Genomic DNA, 18,721 nt, shown 5'->3' with positions numbered 1-18,721 from the left:
TTTTGATTATATTTTGTATTTCCGTTTTTAATAGTAACATTTTGTTGTCTTCCTCTCCAATCTAATTAAAATCAGATCCTAGGTACATTGTACATTCACAATCGCTACATGGCGTGGATCTAAGAAGTCTGATTTTAATTAGATTGCTTCCTCTCTGACTGAAGGTCCACTGTGTTCAAAGTTCCACTAAATGCACCTCCTACACAGAAGAGCTCTTATCTTGAAACTGGCGTATTCAAAGGTTTCTTCATGCTGACTCAGACTTTTAAGGATGTACTCTACATTGTCATAATGGCTGACTTCCTTTTAAAACATGAATAAAAATATAAATATCAGCAATATTAGTATACTCATTTTAAAAAATTCTTGCCTAGCTGAATAGCACAGATCTTAGGTTTATAATAGCACGTCGACTGCTGAACTGTAGATCGCAGGTTTGAGTCCAGCAGGGGTTTTAAATTTTTCTGAGATTGCTTTCTACTAAAACTGCATTTTTTGACTAAATAAAGTAAATTTGAAAGTTTTCAATTTCAAAATATTGTACATATCCTCCACTTTTCATCCCTATCAATTTCTCTGGTGTAGCATACATCCTTAATTGCATATTTACATCACATAATTTTGAATGACTGCAAAGATGTTGTGTAAAATTAAGTTATATAAATAATACCTTTTTGGGGGTCCACACTCACCTTTCAAGTATGAAATTATTCCCTGCTTTTTAATTAAGTAATCATAAATCATTATTTTAACAGAAACCCTTCCATGTTCCTATTGACCAGTGTCTATAAACTAACATGTGTTCAGATAAAAATAGCACTGACTTTTCAAGCAGACTGTCTATGCTAGTCTCAATGGCAGATTTAGAGGGGACAGGACCCCCCCCCCCCCCCCCCCTCCGTTTTTTCACCACAAATTGTGAGTACTTTGACTAATACTTGACTTTCACATCACCTCCCTTCGGAAATCCTGGGTCCACTACTGAGTCCTGTATGTGTTTGTCCTGACTTTTGGTTTTCCAATGTTTATACTCACTGGTCCCAACATAAATTTGGGTTCACATCTGAGTTTTATCTCATTCTAATTTTATCTCGATCTTTTCTGACAAAATCTGTCAAAATTCTGGATATATCCACTACACTTTCTATCACTGGACGACATGCTGCACTGTTTACCGTCTATACACATGCATCTGAAGACCAAAAGGAGGAGACTCAATGTTTTTTGTATAAAGGCCATCAAAAAGTATTGATTTTTGCAGTAAAACAAGAATTTTTAACTGTATAAGTGTTATTTTCACAAAGCTCATATAGTCAACTATAGTTAAGTGTTATTTTCACAAAGCTCATATAGTCAATTGTGCTACAAAATTTGAGAAAGCTCTGGGAAAATTGTCATTTTATGATTTTTGTGCAAAAAGAGCCGTATAAATGTCTCTTTTTTAAAAAAAAATGCAAATTTCAGATTTTACACATGGAGGTATGGTATTGGTGGTTTTAACCCCTAGCACTTAATGTAATATGAAAATCTGTCATTACAATTAACCGACATATTCTAATTTTTTCAATATTCACTTTAAATCTGAACACAGGGGCTCGTCACGAAATATTTGTCTTATTAGAATTTGACATCATCTATTCTATATTTACATAGTCGAGAGGGTCAATTCGTGACGAGCCCCTGTGATCTGAACAAGTCCATCCCCATCTTCACAAGTCAAGGTGATTCTGTGAAGATGGTTCATCCCATGCTTCATAACATCTGATATTTACGTGTGTGATTCAGTGTGCTGCATGTAATAGCAGTGAGGAGTGACAGTTACCTCCCTTTTAATGCTAGATTCCTATAAAAAAAGAGAGGTTGATTTTTATCATGGCAATGGTTAACTGCAGAATCGTAGCACACCATTAGCTTCAGTTCTGCAACTAGGTAATAGTTTGTTTTGCTTTCAGTCTTGCACTGGGAAATGTTTGCTAGATTTACTGAATGTATGGAGGGTGGCTAGCATGGTAAATTCCAGGAGGGGGGGGGGGTGCAGAGCAGGGAGGGAGGAATCGGTAATACTTCTAATTCATTAAGTATTTACAGGTGCTGAAGAAGTAGGATGAAAATTAAGTCCTCATTTTATGTATTTAAATTTTTCAGGTATTTATAATGAGAGTTTTCGGAAGTCCGTTTGGTTGTGCATGCCCAATGGAAAAACACCCAGCCCTTTTCAGTCCTCCAGCATCGCTGAAGAATCAGAAGAAACTGAAACAGGTAGCATAACTATAGACGATTGATACCAAAAATATTTTGATGTGATGTTCTATAACACTTGTATAATGCCTTGTAACGGTCATGTTTCGAGAACTCTGATATGTTCACGGAATAATCTGTGGAAAAGTTCAAGCAACAGATATAATGATGTGGACAATTACATTGGTAGAAACTGTTCAAAATATACATCAGAGGATTATATTTTTTATCACCATTGTGTGTTAGTTTGTCTGAAGGATATCTTCAAACTTTTGTGGAAGAATATTATAAATGGTCAGGGAAGGGTTGTGTGTACCATAGGTTCTGAGGTACATCTAGATATAGATGCAAGAAGGATTTATGTTCGATTCAGGTTTGAAATAGAATAGAATAGAATAAATATGTGATTTATATATCAATTTCAATGTTAATGATTTAAGGAGTTAGGATTGAGAATTCTACAGTGTCTCTGATTGCTGAACTTTAAGTCATTGTTTGTTTTAAAACCTGATAAATGAGCAAGGTGAATTTAATGAAACATCTTGGACTTGCGTTCTTATCATCTAAAGCGAAACCAGTATATCTTAAAACATCAAACTCTAAATACACAAATTATTGGTTTGAAAAGTTTAATGAAAATACAAATGACAAGTAATTAAAACCTCGATCAATTCAAATTGCACATGCAGCCTTACTTGCATGTCATAAGGATTTCCATATACATGTATATTCACTTTTCCTAAAAATAACTTTCACTGCATATGAAAATACATAATACTTTCCTTAAGGCTATAATTATTTACTACGTACATCTATAGCTACCTTTTACTCTTGTCAATAAACCTATGCCGGGAATGACCCGGACCTACCTTAATGGATAATACTGGTGTAATGAGGATTTTATAACAAATGGATGAAAAACTTCAAGCTGAACTTGATCAACTGATCCGAGAGTTAAGAAGTATTTTTCTCTTTCTTAAATTAATACATTGATTGACTTAAAAAACTATAAAATAATGATAGAAATGTACTGTTTATTTACCAGGTGTGTGTATTTCAGTGGTAAACACTTCAATCTTTGAGACATGATCCTGAAATATTATGCATTTGTATACATCTTATAGTGTGATACAATTCAGGGATCGACACTAACGGTTGTCCAATTGCCCGGGGCAAGTGAAAACCCAGTTCAGACAAGTGAAACTCAAAACACAATTGCCCAATGGGGCAAGTGATTATTTCAGTATAGGAAATATGATTATTATAATAATTGTGTTAAGCTTGATGAATATCAAATATTAGAAAGTAATGTCCAACTCTGTATTACCAAATCGTCAGATTGTAATTAGAGTTACTGGCTTATTAGAGTCTAAAATATTTCGGACAACGTAAGTTTTTCATTCGGACAAGTAAGAAGAAAAGTTAATGTCTATCCCTGCATTTTTCATCAATAGGTTAGGACACAACATCATAGAATGCTTTTACTAAAGCACAACATTATTTTATTTTTGCATTTAGTATGTGTATCTATAAAAATTACATGTAATATTTAAAACTCAAGTTGGCACCGATATCGTGAGACAGCCTGTGAGGGGAGTTACAAAATTACCTTAAAACAGTAAAAGTGACAAAATTTGTAATTAATGGCACTTTGGTGATGTGATATTGCTAAACATTCTGTTATTGACTTTTGTGCAAATTTTGACTTAATAATTAAGTTTTAAGATATTTTCATGATCCTGGGGCTTGATGATAGGAACAGAATTGTTGTATTAGTGGTGGTGCCATCCTCTACACAGAATATCTTATGTTTATTGTATTAGTGGTGATGCCATCCTCTACACAGAATATCTTATGTTTATTGTATTAGTGGTGATGCCATCCTCTACACAGAATATTTTATGTTTATTGTATTAGTGGTGATGCCATCCTCTACACAGAATATCTTATGTTTATTGTATTAGTGGTGATGCCATCCTCTACACAGAATATTTTATGTTTATTGTATTAGTGGTGATGCCATCCTCTACACAGAATATCTTATGTTTATTGTAATAGTGGTGATGTCATCCTCTACACAGAATATCTTATGTTTATTGTATTAGTGGTGGTACCATCCTCTACATAGAATATCTTATGTTTATTGTATTAGTGGTGATGCCATCCTCTACAGAATATCTTATGTTTATTGTATTAGTGGTGATGCCATCCTCTACAGAATATCTTATGTTTATTGTATTAGTGGTGATGCCATCCTCTACACAGAATATCTTATGTTTATTGTATTAGTGGTGATGCCATCCTCTACACAGAATATCTTATGTTTATTGTATTAGTGGTGATGCCATCCTCTACATAGAATATCTTATGTTTATTGTATTAGTGGTGATGCCATCCTCTACACAGAATATCTTATGTTTATTGTATTAGTGGTGATGCCATCCTCTACACAGAATATCTTATGTTTATTGTATTAGTGGTGGTACCATCCTCTACATAGAATATCTTATGTTTATTGTATTAGTGGTGGTGCCATCCTCTACACAGAATATCTTATGTTTATTGTATTAGTGGTGATGCCATCCTCTACACAGAATATCTTATGTTTATTGTATTAGTGGTGGTACCATCCTCTACATAGAATATCTTATGTTTATTGTATTAGTGGTGATGCCATCCTCTACAGAATATCTTATGTTTATTGTATTAGTGGTGATGCCATCCTCTACATAGAATATCTTATGTTTATTGTATTAGTGGTGATGCCATCCTCTACAGAATATCTTATGTTTATTGTATTAGTGGTGATGCCATCCTCTACACAGAATATCTTATGTTTATTGTATTAGTGGTGGTGCCATCCTCTACACAGAATATCTTATGTTTATTGTATTAGTGGTGGTGTCATCCTCTACAGAATATCTTATGTTTATTGTATTAGTGGTGGTGCCATCCTCTACACAGAATATCTTATGTTTATTGTATTAGTGGTGGTACCATCCTCTACATAGAATATCTTATGTTTATTGTATTAGTGGTGATGTCATCCTCTACACAGAATATCTTATGTTTATTGTATTAGTGGTGATGCCATCCTCTACACAGAATATCTTATGTTTATTGTATTAGTGGTGATGCCATCCTCTACAGAATATCTTATGTTTATTGTATTAGTGGTGATGCCATCCTCTACAGAATATCTTATGTTTATTGTATTAGTGGTGATGCCATCCTCTACACAGAATATCTTATGTTTATTGTATTAGTGGTGATGCCATCCTCTACAGAATATCTTATGTTTATTGTATTAGTGGTGGTACCATCCTCTACACAGAATATCTTATGTTTATTGTATTAGTGGTGATGCCATCCTCTACACAGAATATCTTATGTTTATTGTATTAGTGGTGGTGCCATCCTCTACACAGAATATCTTATGTTTATTGTATTAGTGGTGGTGCCATCCTCTACACAGAATATCTTATGTTTATTGTATTAGTGGTGGTGCCATCCTCTACACAGAATATCTTATGTTGTATTATTGGTTGTTACTTATGTTTATTTCAGATGAAGTGTTTGTTAGAGGCGTTGATAAGCAATTATTTGATAAAATGCACAAACGATCTGACTCTACGACAACTACTAGATCAGAGAGTGAATTCAAACATGAATATCGCCTTCGACGTAAATGTATGGTGCATCGCCATGACAGTCAGCAGGAGTACCATCGCATGTCTGCAAAATTCTATGGTATGTTTGTCTGTCTGCCTCTTTACAAGCATTAACAATGATAATGATAATGCTCAGCAATATTAAATTTTGTAACTTGCAAGATTTAGGTTCAAGCAAAAGTAACCAAAAAGCCAAAATATTTTAACTTTCAAATATTTAAAGCAAATCAAGTTTACTTTATTTTGTTATATTCACATTACCAGTGATTTTGCCTTTGATACCTTTATAAATTGTAATTCCTCATGAATGTGCAGCAGTTGTGAACAATCCATGTATATAGTTCATCTATCTCAATCAATGGCTATTAGAAATTCTAACAGAAATGAAAGTAGAATGTAAATATATATATGGTAAAGATATTGAAGACAAAAATATTGGAAATGTAAATACAGATAAATGCAGGTAATATTATAGATACAAGGTCATTAAAGTAAAAGTTTTCACGGATTTTGTGAAATTTAAAAAGTCAACATTTTTGTTTTTCACAAATGTAGAGCAACACAGTGAACAAACCTAATCATTTTATTATCTAATTATTTTATTATTTAATTATTTTATTTTCTAATTATTTTTCAAAAATATGCCATTGCTAGAGAAGCATTAAGTTTTGTCCATAAAGTTGACTGTCATACAATGATGTTTTTTTAAATGAAAAACATGGATTGTAAAAAAATAAAAACAATCAACAAAAGTTTCTGACATTAAATTATGAAAAATGCTGAAAAAATATGTGAGAGATGTATTTGCCTTTACCTGCTGATTGTTGTCACTGATGCACTACCAGTTTGTCTTATTGTGTAATGTGTGATTATTTGTTGCAGAACATGAGAAATTGGTTGTGGTTGTGAAAGAGGACCAGGATACAGATTTTGGGTTACATATATTTGACAGCCATCCTGCATTTATTACAGAAGTTGACAGTGGTAAGAGTTATCTACCTTTATTTGATAATTCTATAAATGTTCTCACATTTTAATGCTATTGATGCACATTTAAGAAATCATTTATTTATAGAAATACATGAAGGTATGAACTGCAACATCTCACAATGGTATACTTCAGAAAGCATGCTAGTGCTTCATGAAAAGTACGCCAGCGTGAGGCATTACAGTTCATACCCTCATGTATTTTCAAAAATGAAATTTACATTTGATATAATAATTATATGCCCCCCTTTGAAAAAGAGGGGCATATTGTTTTGCAACTGTTGGTTGGTAGGTCAGTCAATCTGTAGACCAAGTTTTGTCTGCTTAATATCTAGATTGATATAGTGGTTGCCCCTAGAGAGTAGATCACTCCCTATTGATTTACAGGTCAGAAGGTGAAAGGTCAAGGTCAAACTGGAGATAGTAAGATATTGTCTGCTCAATATCTTGAGAATGCTTTGCTTGACATATGTTTCTAAACATTTCTTGTCACACTCTATTTTCATTTCTGTCGGAGTTCCCAGTTATCAGAATTAATAAACTCGTAATGTTTGTGTTTACAAAACAGCAGCATGTCCATCAATTACAATTTGTAAAGATATCAAAGGCAAAAACATTTGAAATGAAATATTGTTAAATGCAATTTGGTTTCAGTGTTGGTTAATGATTAATGGATTTTCAAACATGGATTTATAAGAGTTATATCAGATATTTTCAGATACAAATGCTGCACAACTTACTTTTATATATTGTACCTTACATATTTAGGAAGTCTATGTACTAAGAACCTCGAAAAATCCTAGGATGAAACTGTTGCCTGAATCAGCCTAATACCAGTAACATCCTCAGGCAGCAGTTAGGTTAGCTATCAGCCTAATACCAGTAACATCCTCAGGCAGCAGTTAGGTTAGCTATCAGCCTAATACCAGTAACATCCTCAGGCAGCAGTTAGGTTAGCTATCAGCCTAATACCAGTAACATCCTCAGGCAGCAGTTAGGTTAGCTATCAGCCTACTACCAGTAACATCCTCAGGCAGCAGTTAGGTTAGCTATCAGCCTACTACCAGTAACATCCTCAGGCAGCAGTTAGGTTAGCTATCAGCCTACTACCAGTAACATCCTCAGGCAGCAGTTAGGTAACTGTAGAGCTATAGCTCTCTCGGAAAATATTGGGACAGATCAGATTTTCCCCAATAATTTCTCAGAGAGCTACAGTTCTCCCGCTACAGTTTGGTCTAATGTATAACATATTTGTTGACTGTACTACCATTTAACAAATGTTATGTATTTATCATGCAGAATTTAAATGTAAAAAACTCTTTGTGTGATGCATAGTACACAGTACAGAGGCATAACTATCAAAAGGTATAGAATCTACAAAGTTAGCTCATGCAGTGACTATCAAACAGTATATAGTCTACAAAGTTAGCTCAGAGACTATCAAACAGTATATAGTCTACAAAGTTACTCAGAGACTATCAAACAGTATAGAATCTACAAAGTTACTCAGAGACTATCAAACAGTATATAGTGTACAAAGTTACTCAGAGACTATCAAACAGTATATAGTCTACAAAGTTAGCTCAGAGACTATCAAACAATATATAGTGTACAAAGTTAACTCAGAGACTATCAAACAGTATAGAGTGTACAAAGTTAACTCAGAGACTATCAAACAGTCTAGGATCTACAAAGTTAACTCAGAGACTATTAAACAGTATATAGTGTACAAAGTTAACTCAGAGACTATCAAACAGTATAGAATCTACAGAAATCCTACACATTATCACATGACAGGAAGTCCTGCTCAGAGAGCTGGTATAAAGGCGGGTCAGATGCTGCTCAGCATCAACGGGGTAAATGTCCTAGAATCAAGTCACGAGGAGATCATCAAACTGGTGCAAAAAGGTCAGGTTCTGTAGATCATTATAAAGTAACTCTGGAAGATGTTTACTAGTAATAACATGTAATCCACCTATTCACATGATTCAATTTTCTGTAGTAAATCATTTAATAATGAATGCATGTATATTTATAGCAAACTGCTTTTTATCAAATATGACAGCAAATGAAACTTCTTTTGAAACTTACCTCTAAAGTATCAAGAATTCCACAAAACGATTACTCTTATGAAAAATTCCTCCCTACCAGACCCCAGCATGGTCAAGTTAGAACTGGCCTCCAGTGATGTCCAGCAGATTCGAGATCAGCAGACGCCAGTCAGGAGCGGATACATGAACAAACAAAGTAACTCCACCTTCGTCAAAAACTGGAGACGCAGATACTTTGTACTGAGATATGACAACTGTCTCTACTACTACAAAGGGGAACAGGTACAAATTACCAATATCTTACACAAATTACAAGTATCTGATTACACAAATTACAAATATCTGATTACATAAATTACAAATATCTTATTACACAAATATCTGATTACACAAATTACAAATATCTGATTACACAAATTACAAATATCTGATTACACAAATTGCGAATATCTAATTACACAAATTACAAATATCTGATTACACAAATTACAAATATCTGATTACACAAATTACATATATCTTATTACACAAATTACAAATATCTGATTACACAAGTTACAAATATATGATTGCACAAGTTACAAATATCTGATTACACAAATTACAAATATCTTATAATATTACACAAATATCTGATTACATGTACATAAATTACAAATATCTTATTACACAAATATATGATTGCACGAATTACAAAATCTTATTACAGATTATCAGATATATTAGTGGATTATAAAAGAAAATGTAGTACTATATAAATGTATATGTAATATGACTAAGGTATACCCATAACTAAATTACTATAGAGGAGAACAGGTACTAATGTTTTGTACTTTTACTATAATAATAACTTGTGGTCTGTAAAATCCATAGGGGTTTGAACCTATGTCTTTTCAGTGAGGGGTCTTGTTACAATTACATTATCAAATATTTTGATGGAATATGAAAGAAGATGAAATTCTATATAAATGTATGTACAATTTGACTAAGGGAGATAAATATTATGAAATCATTAAAGTGAAGATTGTTTTAAAAATTGTTACATACTTTGAAACAAGATTTTAGCACAGTTCCAGGGACATACTATTTCACTATGTCCAACGAGTTATTTTTTATTTATGTGGGGAATGAAAATTCCTTTGTCGTAATCTGCATTTCATTTTAAGCATGCTTGTTATAACTTTTCCTCTCTTTAGGACCAGGATCCTCTTGGAGCCATTCCACTCCTTAATTACCTGGTGTCAAAGCATACAGACACCAGCAGGGAGCACTGCTTCAAGGCGGAAAAGTTTGGAGCACGCACCTATTACTTCACAGCTGATAATAGAGAAGACATGGTCAGGTATTGAACGATTGCTATATACAACACGGTTATCCTGAGTAAAAAAAAACAAACCAAACAAACAAAAACAAAACAAAACAGTTCAAAATTATTGAAATTCCTGGATTCTTGAAAGTAAAAAAAAAAAACCTCTTTAAACTTGGTAAATATTGAGATTTACTATAGCTGTGGCTTCAGCTGAGCGGGATATTTGGATTGATATCTCCTCTAATGAGTCTCAACCAAGATTATCATTTGGATTATCAAACTAATATATTTTTGATAAAATCTCTTGTGAAAAGAGGATTTAATCAAAGAATTTAATTATATATTTATTTTATTTGTAGCTGGATATCAGCAATGAATGAGGCAGCACATAGAGCTAAAGAAAAGGTAAGAGTTATTTCCCTTTATCATCAACTATGTACAAATGTATGTACACTGTATACAGTTTGTATTCCTGGAGGGCTGGGCTTTCATAGTTTGAATGTTAATAACAAGTAGGCTTAGGGGCTGTGTAACTTCTGAGATATATACATGTATTTAGAGTACATATAAGGATGTCAACCATTGAGTCTCTGTCAGGTAGAATTGTATGTGTACCATAATTTCCAGATATGTCTGTATTATTTAATATTGTAAATTACATACTTACACCATCAGCATTTTGAGAAAGTTTGAATATCAAGTTTCATTAGTACAGTATGTATTTGATAGGGCTTAATTATAGTACTGAACTAAATCAAATGTAACAGGGAAGGAGAAAATGCAATGGACCAGACCGGAATTCGAAAATGGGGCCCCTGAATCTCTAGTCTGGTGCTCTACCGAGCTATCTGGCCACCGGCGAATGAATCTGGCTGATCACTACATTCCCCCCTCTGTAAATTGAGTTTGTCCTGTGCTTCATAAAGTATGCTAGGGTGAAGCTTTACAGTTTATATCCTCGTGAAATTCATTTCTTTAATATACATAATAATTAGAAAGTTCACATCAATACGCAAGATCATAAATACCGAGTTAGCGGAACTCTCTTGTAAAGAAGTCCGGAAAAGCGTGTCGATCTTGGGCATTTTTTGTTTATTCAAAACCACAGGTGCTTGGGTTCAGGACCCCCGGACCCCCCCCCCCCCCCTCCGAATAAGCTTCATGAGTTGATTTAATTATTTTTTTGTTGAAAATATTTCTAATACATGTCAACAACGTCGTGCATACCCCTAAAGTCCAAAATAAGCCCTTTTAGAAAAATACCCTCACTGGTTATTATAACAATGAGGTTATTTTTCTAAAAGGGCTTATTTTGGACTTTAGGGGTATGTGCGACGTTGTTGACATGTATTAGAAATATTTTCAACAAAATAATAATTAAATCAACTCGTGTAGCTTATTCGGAGGGGGGTGTCCTGAACCCAAGCACCTGTGTTCAAAACATGGCATCGGAAAACGATTTAACCTCCATGTGCTTTCCACAATTAAAATCATTTTTAAATGAAAGGTGTGTAAAAATGTCTGGATACAGGAAAAATGAACTTCTGAATTTAGCTCGCGAAGCTATATATTTTGACGCAAGCTCTTCTCAGCTTTGGGAATTTCCTGGCTGACTGCAGTGAGAAAAAATCCACCACATTTCCATTAAAATCTATCAGTTGTGGGTATTTCTACGTATTATATTTCTTTCTTAAATCATTACTACAGTCTACTGCAATGCAATGATAGTACACCATTGTTAAAATCTGGTGAATCGATCACGACAAAAGTTGCAGAACTGGTATTATTTACCAACATGCCCAAATTCTCGCATACTCTGGGTCTCGCGAGACTTTGAAAGGGGAAAGTAAAATTTAAAACCAAGACAGAAAAAGTAGTCGCGATCTTGCGTATTAGAGTGCCTAGTCACAAGTTGTCACCAGAGCCCAGAAACATTTCCTAAATACAGTCAAATATAATGAGGCATAAACATGTTTTGATAGCTATGAATTTCTGCTAATTATCTGAGTCAGTGTCCGACCTTAATCATTCGGGTGCTTTTACATTTTTCACAATGATCTGGGTTTTAGAAGGATGCCTGGATGGATGTTACAGCCAGCAATGTAGGTCTTCCTGCTCTCGAGATTAAAAAGCCAGACTGCTCCGGGTACCTGTCTAAGTGCGGGCGCACTGTGATAACATGGAAGAAACAGTACTGTGTGTTGAAGGATGCCTGTATATATTTCTACAAAAATATCAACTCTTCTAGTGCTCAAGGTGCAGTAACTTGGATACAGCAAATGTGTTAATTATTGATTTTCATTACTTGTATTGCTATTTGAAGTGTGGAAAACAATTTGAAATTTCCTTCCATTGATAATTCATTTGTCAGTTCAAGATATTGTGAAGAGGAGTATGACATTTGAGATGCTTGTGATTGCTTGGTAAACAACGAATAAAGTTTCATTTAGTATGAATACCTTTGTCATTCATAAAACTGATAATTGCGATACAGCGTACATAGATACTATATATACTCATATTTTAACCCTTCCAATTTCAGGGACTTTAGTGTACCATTATATAGATCATCTGAGTCACTCTTTCCTGTATAAAATTAGGGCTATATGTGTCATAATTAAGTATTTAAAAATCTTCACAGATATCATGTTGGTTAGAATTATTTTTGTTTAATATAAAAAAAATTATTGATACAGAAATTTGAAAAAATTGGTTGTTTTTTTAAACAACTCTAGGCATGGCCCATCTCCATGGATACAGTGTGGACCCAATGACGAGTACACTCAGAAAACAGGGCTTTGTCCTCCGACCCCCCGAGTCTCAAATGAGGACGTTCAGTTTCAGTGCAGAGAATGAAACGGATAAAATCAGGTTTAGAATATTAATATATTTGTAAACTATGAAAAGCATCTGCGATTGTGAATTATTTTCATTCTTTTCAGAGTTCATATTGATTTCTGCAATAACCATAGCGTTGTTTTCGGATTTTTAGGTGGATGGATGCCTTGGAGAAGTCAATCCAACGATGGATAAAGGTGGACTAAATCTGCTGGTCTCATGCGAGCCGCTGTTAAAATGTTTGACTACATTGTAATTTCAAGACATTATCATGGGACAGTGTCGAACGACTTCAAATGCCATAACTTTCAGTTATTAAGATCTCTCTCAATCATATGAATATAGGTGCACGTTGGCTCCATACTCACAATGAATGGGTTCATATTATTAAATAAGTTTGTAAAAGTATATTCGGTAATGGCCAGACCACTGAGAGTGTCATTTCTGTTTTTGTTTCACCATGTTCTCCTAAAGGGTAATATTCAACTGTTGAAAAAAGACAGTTTATTAGGTAAACTGAGACAATCGGGTGACCTATTGCATTCCATGTTTATCTGTCATCCAGCATCCAGTCAAACAGTTAAACATTTTTAACTTCTCCAATACCACAGGATCAATTTTCACCACATTTTGTATGTATCATCTATTGGGAACAATAATTGCAAATGTCATGACCTTTGCTTCTCTGATAGGTGGACCCAAACTCCCCCCCCCCCCCCCCCCCCCCAAAAGATGTAATCATTAAAAATTATCTGTATACTCCCTGCTAATAGCGAGGTAACGGTCAATTTGTGTGCATGATAATAATAGTAATCAGCAATGATTTCTTAACCAGAATTGTGAAATGCATGGTCACTATTAGTCACTCTGGGGCTCTTAAGAGGATCATGTAAGTCTAATTGAAATTAATGCATTAGATCTATAAAACTTTTCTTCATTGAACAACCAATCATTTTGCATGTAGCAAAGGCCTCCGCTAATGTTGTGCAATACTAGACCTTAGGTAACTTCCTGGTGCTAGGGCAGCGTGGAACTGCATTGCATCTTGAAAAGTTTCGAGGCCTCTACAAATCTTTGGAAATTCATGGCTCTTGGGTCAGGATGGGGCTAAATGGCGTATATACTGAAAATGCTGAATGAATTCTTTCTCTTGAACATGTAGTATATAAACCGAGTGCTTAGTAATATTAATAGGCTACGAAAACGGAAATTTATGACCCCAGGTCAAGGTTCAGGCTTCAAGGATAGGCTTATATTGCTGGATAGTGAAAGTGAAGTATTGCTTTGAAAATCTTTTATACCCCTCAGCATCTAGCAGAAAAACTGGGTGAAGAGTTATATCCCTTGCTAACAGAGTGTGAGTGGGTTATAGAATTAACACGCCTCTCTGCCTGTCAGTCTTTTGTTTTACCATCCCACATTTGTGTTTGAGTAGGAAGTTAGTAATGAGGGGCATTGCAAACATTTATTCTAAGATTGCTTATGACTATACAGTGTGTCAGGCACTGGTAAAAAAAACATTTAAAGGCATTTCTCTCAGCCATAATTTTGTAATGGAGAGATATTAGAATCCCAAAATTTGTACAAAGAAGTTGCATATGTCCAGGTGATGTGTTATGACCTTATGTAAATGAGATAGGTCATTTGACCAACATTTAGGTAACTAATAAACTGATACTTTTAACTAGTGCTCAGGTGACCAATAAGACCTGTGAGCCTCTTGTTTTAAAGAATTATGGACCTTGAACTTAGCAAATTCAGGGATTTGATAGTTTTCTGGACTTTTTGCTATCTCTGAAAATTTATACATGTACATACCAATGGGATATGGATAAGTTTTACTTTGGGCTTTATTGATCTATTTTTGAAAGTGTTATGAACCTTGAACTTTAATAGCAAATAATGTCATAAAGCAAGACTATTTTGTTAGGCTTGTCACCTGCAATGCAGATATCCAAATTTCCATATTTTTTACATATTTCGAATGCAGAAAAAATACAAGAAAAAAATGGGTGAAACTAAGAAACTATAAGGAAAAGAAGAAAAAATCTAGAAAATACCTTGAAAAAATACAGAAAGTTGGACTTAGTCTATTTTCAATCAGAAATGCAGTAGGCATGAAGAACTTAGAAAAAATGGGGTGCTCTGGACTATAATATTGAGTGATCTTATAAAGATATACTAGTGTTACAGTAGTTTTTATTTCAAGTCGAAAGATCAATGTTTTTATCGAGAACATGTAAACAACATATATTTATTACTTATTAGACATTGTTATATGTAAATTTGATAATTGATCATATGCAAGGAAAATCTGTCTTGTTTTTCTGGCAAGTGAGGTAATTATTTGATTGGAGCATTAATTTGCTTAGAGCCTAAATCTGCATTATCGCATGTTCCAATCGACTGATGTGCATCTTAACTAACAGTTATTTATATATTGTATTATTAGATTGAACTGTTTTGAACATTTTTCATATGAAAAATGGTATAAACTAAAAATCAGATTTAAGATCCCTTTACATGTTGTTTTATTGCTACAATTGTTTTGCATCACACTGCATTGATCAGAATATCAACATATTGTACAGTAAAACTTGGAATTCCCATCGACCTCAGTAAATAAAAATACTGAATTTTACTGCAAGTGAAGAGAGTGTCTACCTCTGATCTAAACAAGTATAATGTTGCTGGTTATTCTTATTTTAAATTTTGTTAAGTTTAAAAAACGTGTTAAGTTTAAAAAATATGTTATGTTCAAGTTGGTTGTTTTTGTACTTGTACAGTTTTTGAAGATGCTGTGGACTTATCAAATGTAATCACATATTAATATATACATGTCATTGTATATTTTAGTTACAAATGGCAAATGAGACTGCACCTACATGTTTTCGTGCATGAAGTGAGATATTTAAAGCTTTAACTGTGGAGATATTACATGATCAGAATATTAAAATGATCGGACGAGTAAATGTAGTTGCTTATATTCTGGTTTTTTTTATTGAGCCCCATTTTAGATATACAGTTGAACTTCAGTATCTCAAACACCGATATCTTGGATACCATGGATATGTCAAAGTGGTTCAGAAGTCCCAACCACTTATTCTTTAAGTATTTTACCCTCAATATTTCGAATCCTCGGATATCTTGAGGTTTTCTCTCGGTCCCATTGAGTTCAAGATAACGTTTGACTGTAGTTTGTTTATCACTGGTTTGACTTGAGGTTTGGTAGATAGATGAGATATTCAATTCGTTTTTGGGGCCAAACATGTTCGTAGTCTTATAATATTCAATAAGCAAATTTTTCAACACTATCAGAACACATGGTACTTCTGTGCACTATTCAGGGAAACTTAATTTTTGAATCTGATTTCCACTAGAGAAATAGAAATTAGTACTTTTGAGTTGGGAATAGTTTTTCTGCGTCGATCAAAAAGGGACAAAATGAGGTCAAAGTTATTCGATAGTGTATGTTTACATGCACTCCAACCAAGCATTCCATTGTACATCATGTGTGTTAAATGTGTGAAAATTTGTCTTTGAAATGTTTTAATTTTACCATCTTGAATTGCTGTGTTGTAAACATTGATAATTCACGGAGTGTTGCATGTTATTTGGTTGATATATATGAAAAATAAAATACTGCTTAATTCTGAACAAATATACCCAGTTATTTATATAAGCATGCAGAACTACACAATGATAGGAGTACAAATCTCCAAATAAAATTTGTATAGTGGAAATATTTTTAAACAAGAGGCCAACAATACTTAAATGCACACGAATTATGTAAAGTCAAAATTATACCTTTTACTGTGGCCTCACATTGAGCCAAAGCCCACAATAAGACAGGGAGACAGAAAATGCAATGAGCCAAAATGGGATTCAAATGTACATTAAATGTATTAGGCAGTAGGCAAAATGTCTAAATAAGTCCTACTTTTATCAGGTGATATGAATGTGTAATAGGAAGGGAGAAAATGCAACAGACCAGACCGAGATTCGAATCTGGGCCCCCTGAATCTCTAGTCAAGTGCTTTACCAACTGAGCTATCTGGTCACTGCCAATCAAAACCGGCTGACCGCTACATTCCTCCCTCCTTAAATATCTTCACACTTGAAGACATCAATCTAGGATATTTATCTGCTGGCAGACATTTTCACCTGTTCCAGGGCTGGTCAACTAGCTGAGCACCAAATGTAACGGGGGGAGAAAATGCAATCATTATGGACCACACCGGGATTTGAATGCGGTCCCCTGAATCTCAAGTCAGGTGCTCTACCAACTGAGCTATCTGGCCTTCTGTCTAATATCTGGCCACTGGTGATCGAACCTGTCCAACTGCTACATTCCTCCCTCCTTAAAAGTACTTGTCCTCAAAGACACACAACCCTGATTTTTTTGCCTTGACAGGACTTTCACCTGTCAGTTCCAGGGGCTGGTCTACTGCACCAAATGTAATAAGAAGGGAGAAAATGCAACGGACCAGACCGGGATTCAAACTCGGGGCCCCCTGAATCTCTAGTCAGGTGCTTTATTAACTGAGCTATCTGGCCACTGGCGATCGAACCCGGCCGACTGTTACAATTGTAAACATACAGAATCACAAACAAAAAATATATGCAAGTACCCAGTAAACGGAAATATCCGGTACACCGAAGACTGGTTGTAAATGTCATAGGGGTCTGAATGTCCAATAGAATTCTAAGCGCAATCTTTAAACATGCTTTTCTTTGTACATATTTTAAGATTAATAACTGAGTACAGAATTGTGAAACTCCTGGACCCTAAGTCAGGAATTCAGGTCCAAGGGTGAAAGTACTCGTATGGATCATATATTGAAAATGCAGTGCTCTTAAACATTTAGCTCATTGACTGAATGGTTTTATTTAGCATGAACTTCCTGGCCTCTACCAAAACTATGAAATTCAATGGTGCCTGGGTCAGAAGGCTCAAAAGCGGAGTTATATGGGTCATGTAATAAAAGTACCTTAAAAGGTGCTTAGATATTATGGGCTTGGAGGCCTTCCAACTAAATGGTGAAACGCCAGACCAGGGGCTCCTGTCCAAGGGCAGGGATTAACTCATAAGCTGAAAAGGAAAAAATGATGTCCTTTACTCTTGAAAACTTGGACTTGCTAAAACTCAGGTGACCTGGTCAGCATCTGTCATTGTCCATTGTGTGTTAACAATTGAAAATATTTTCAACATATTCTTGATAACACATCTTGTCATGACAGAATCAGTTGAGAGATATATACACCATATGCAGGTGATGATGGAATATTGCTACATAGATATGGGAAGTTGACGATGGAGAAGCTGATATCATCCTGTTTCTCATAAAGTTGAGTTGTTAGTTTGCCATTAATATCCATTATCAATAAAACATCTAAGTACAAAGCAGACGTGGAGGACTCTGTGGTGTCTTTTATCTCAAGTCCACAAGTATATCAAATGGACATGTGAATTGTTTTAATAAACTCTGCTTCATAGGAATATACAAACAGGTCAGCTAACAAAGGAGCACAATCTGTGCCCATTGGAATTTGTCTTCTTTATTCTGCTCGTGGTGTCTTGTGATCCTCCTCCTAATGTCAGTATTGCTCCCACATCTTCCATCTTG

General features: G+C 34.5%; 1 protein-coding gene across 2 annotated transcripts in view; it reads left to right on the top strand.

The window, feature by feature from the left end:
* The window catches only part of LOC125646117 (arf-GAP with Rho-GAP domain, ANK repeat and PH domain-containing protein 2-like), a 29,288-nt gene extending 12,533 nt beyond the window's left edge, over positions 1 to 16,755 (top strand). The window contains exons 3-12 of one of the 2 annotated variants that reach the window (XM_048872271.2): positions 2,146 to 2,259; positions 5,806 to 5,988; positions 6,792 to 6,893; positions 8,694 to 8,804; positions 9,048 to 9,229; positions 10,144 to 10,289; positions 10,616 to 10,661; positions 12,326 to 12,512; positions 12,992 to 13,127; positions 13,249 to 16,755. In XM_048872271.2, the coding sequence (XP_048728228.2) occupies positions 2,146 to 2,259; positions 5,806 to 5,988; positions 6,792 to 6,893; positions 8,694 to 8,804; positions 9,048 to 9,229; positions 10,144 to 10,289; positions 10,616 to 10,661; positions 12,326 to 12,512; positions 12,992 to 13,127; positions 13,249 to 13,300 (1,259 nt within the window). In that variant the 3' untranslated portion in view covers positions 13,301 to 16,755. The remainder of the gene's footprint in view (positions 1 to 2,145; positions 2,260 to 5,805; positions 5,989 to 6,791; positions 6,894 to 8,693; positions 8,805 to 9,047; positions 9,230 to 10,143; positions 10,290 to 10,615; positions 10,662 to 12,325; positions 12,513 to 12,991; positions 13,128 to 13,248) is intronic. The other variant, XM_048872272.2, reaches the window with a different exon arrangement.
* Positions 16,756 to 18,721: the final 1,966 nt, after the last annotated feature.

The sequence above is a fragment of the Ostrea edulis genome, chromosome 6 (genome assembly GCF_947568905.1).
Source record: "Ostrea edulis chromosome 6, xbOstEdul1.1, whole genome shotgun sequence".
Lineage (NCBI taxonomy): Eukaryota > Metazoa > Mollusca > Bivalvia > Ostreida > Ostreidae > Ostrea > Ostrea edulis.
The sequence above is the reverse complement of the archived record's forward strand: the minus strand, read 5'-3'. Positions and strand labels throughout refer to the sequence as shown.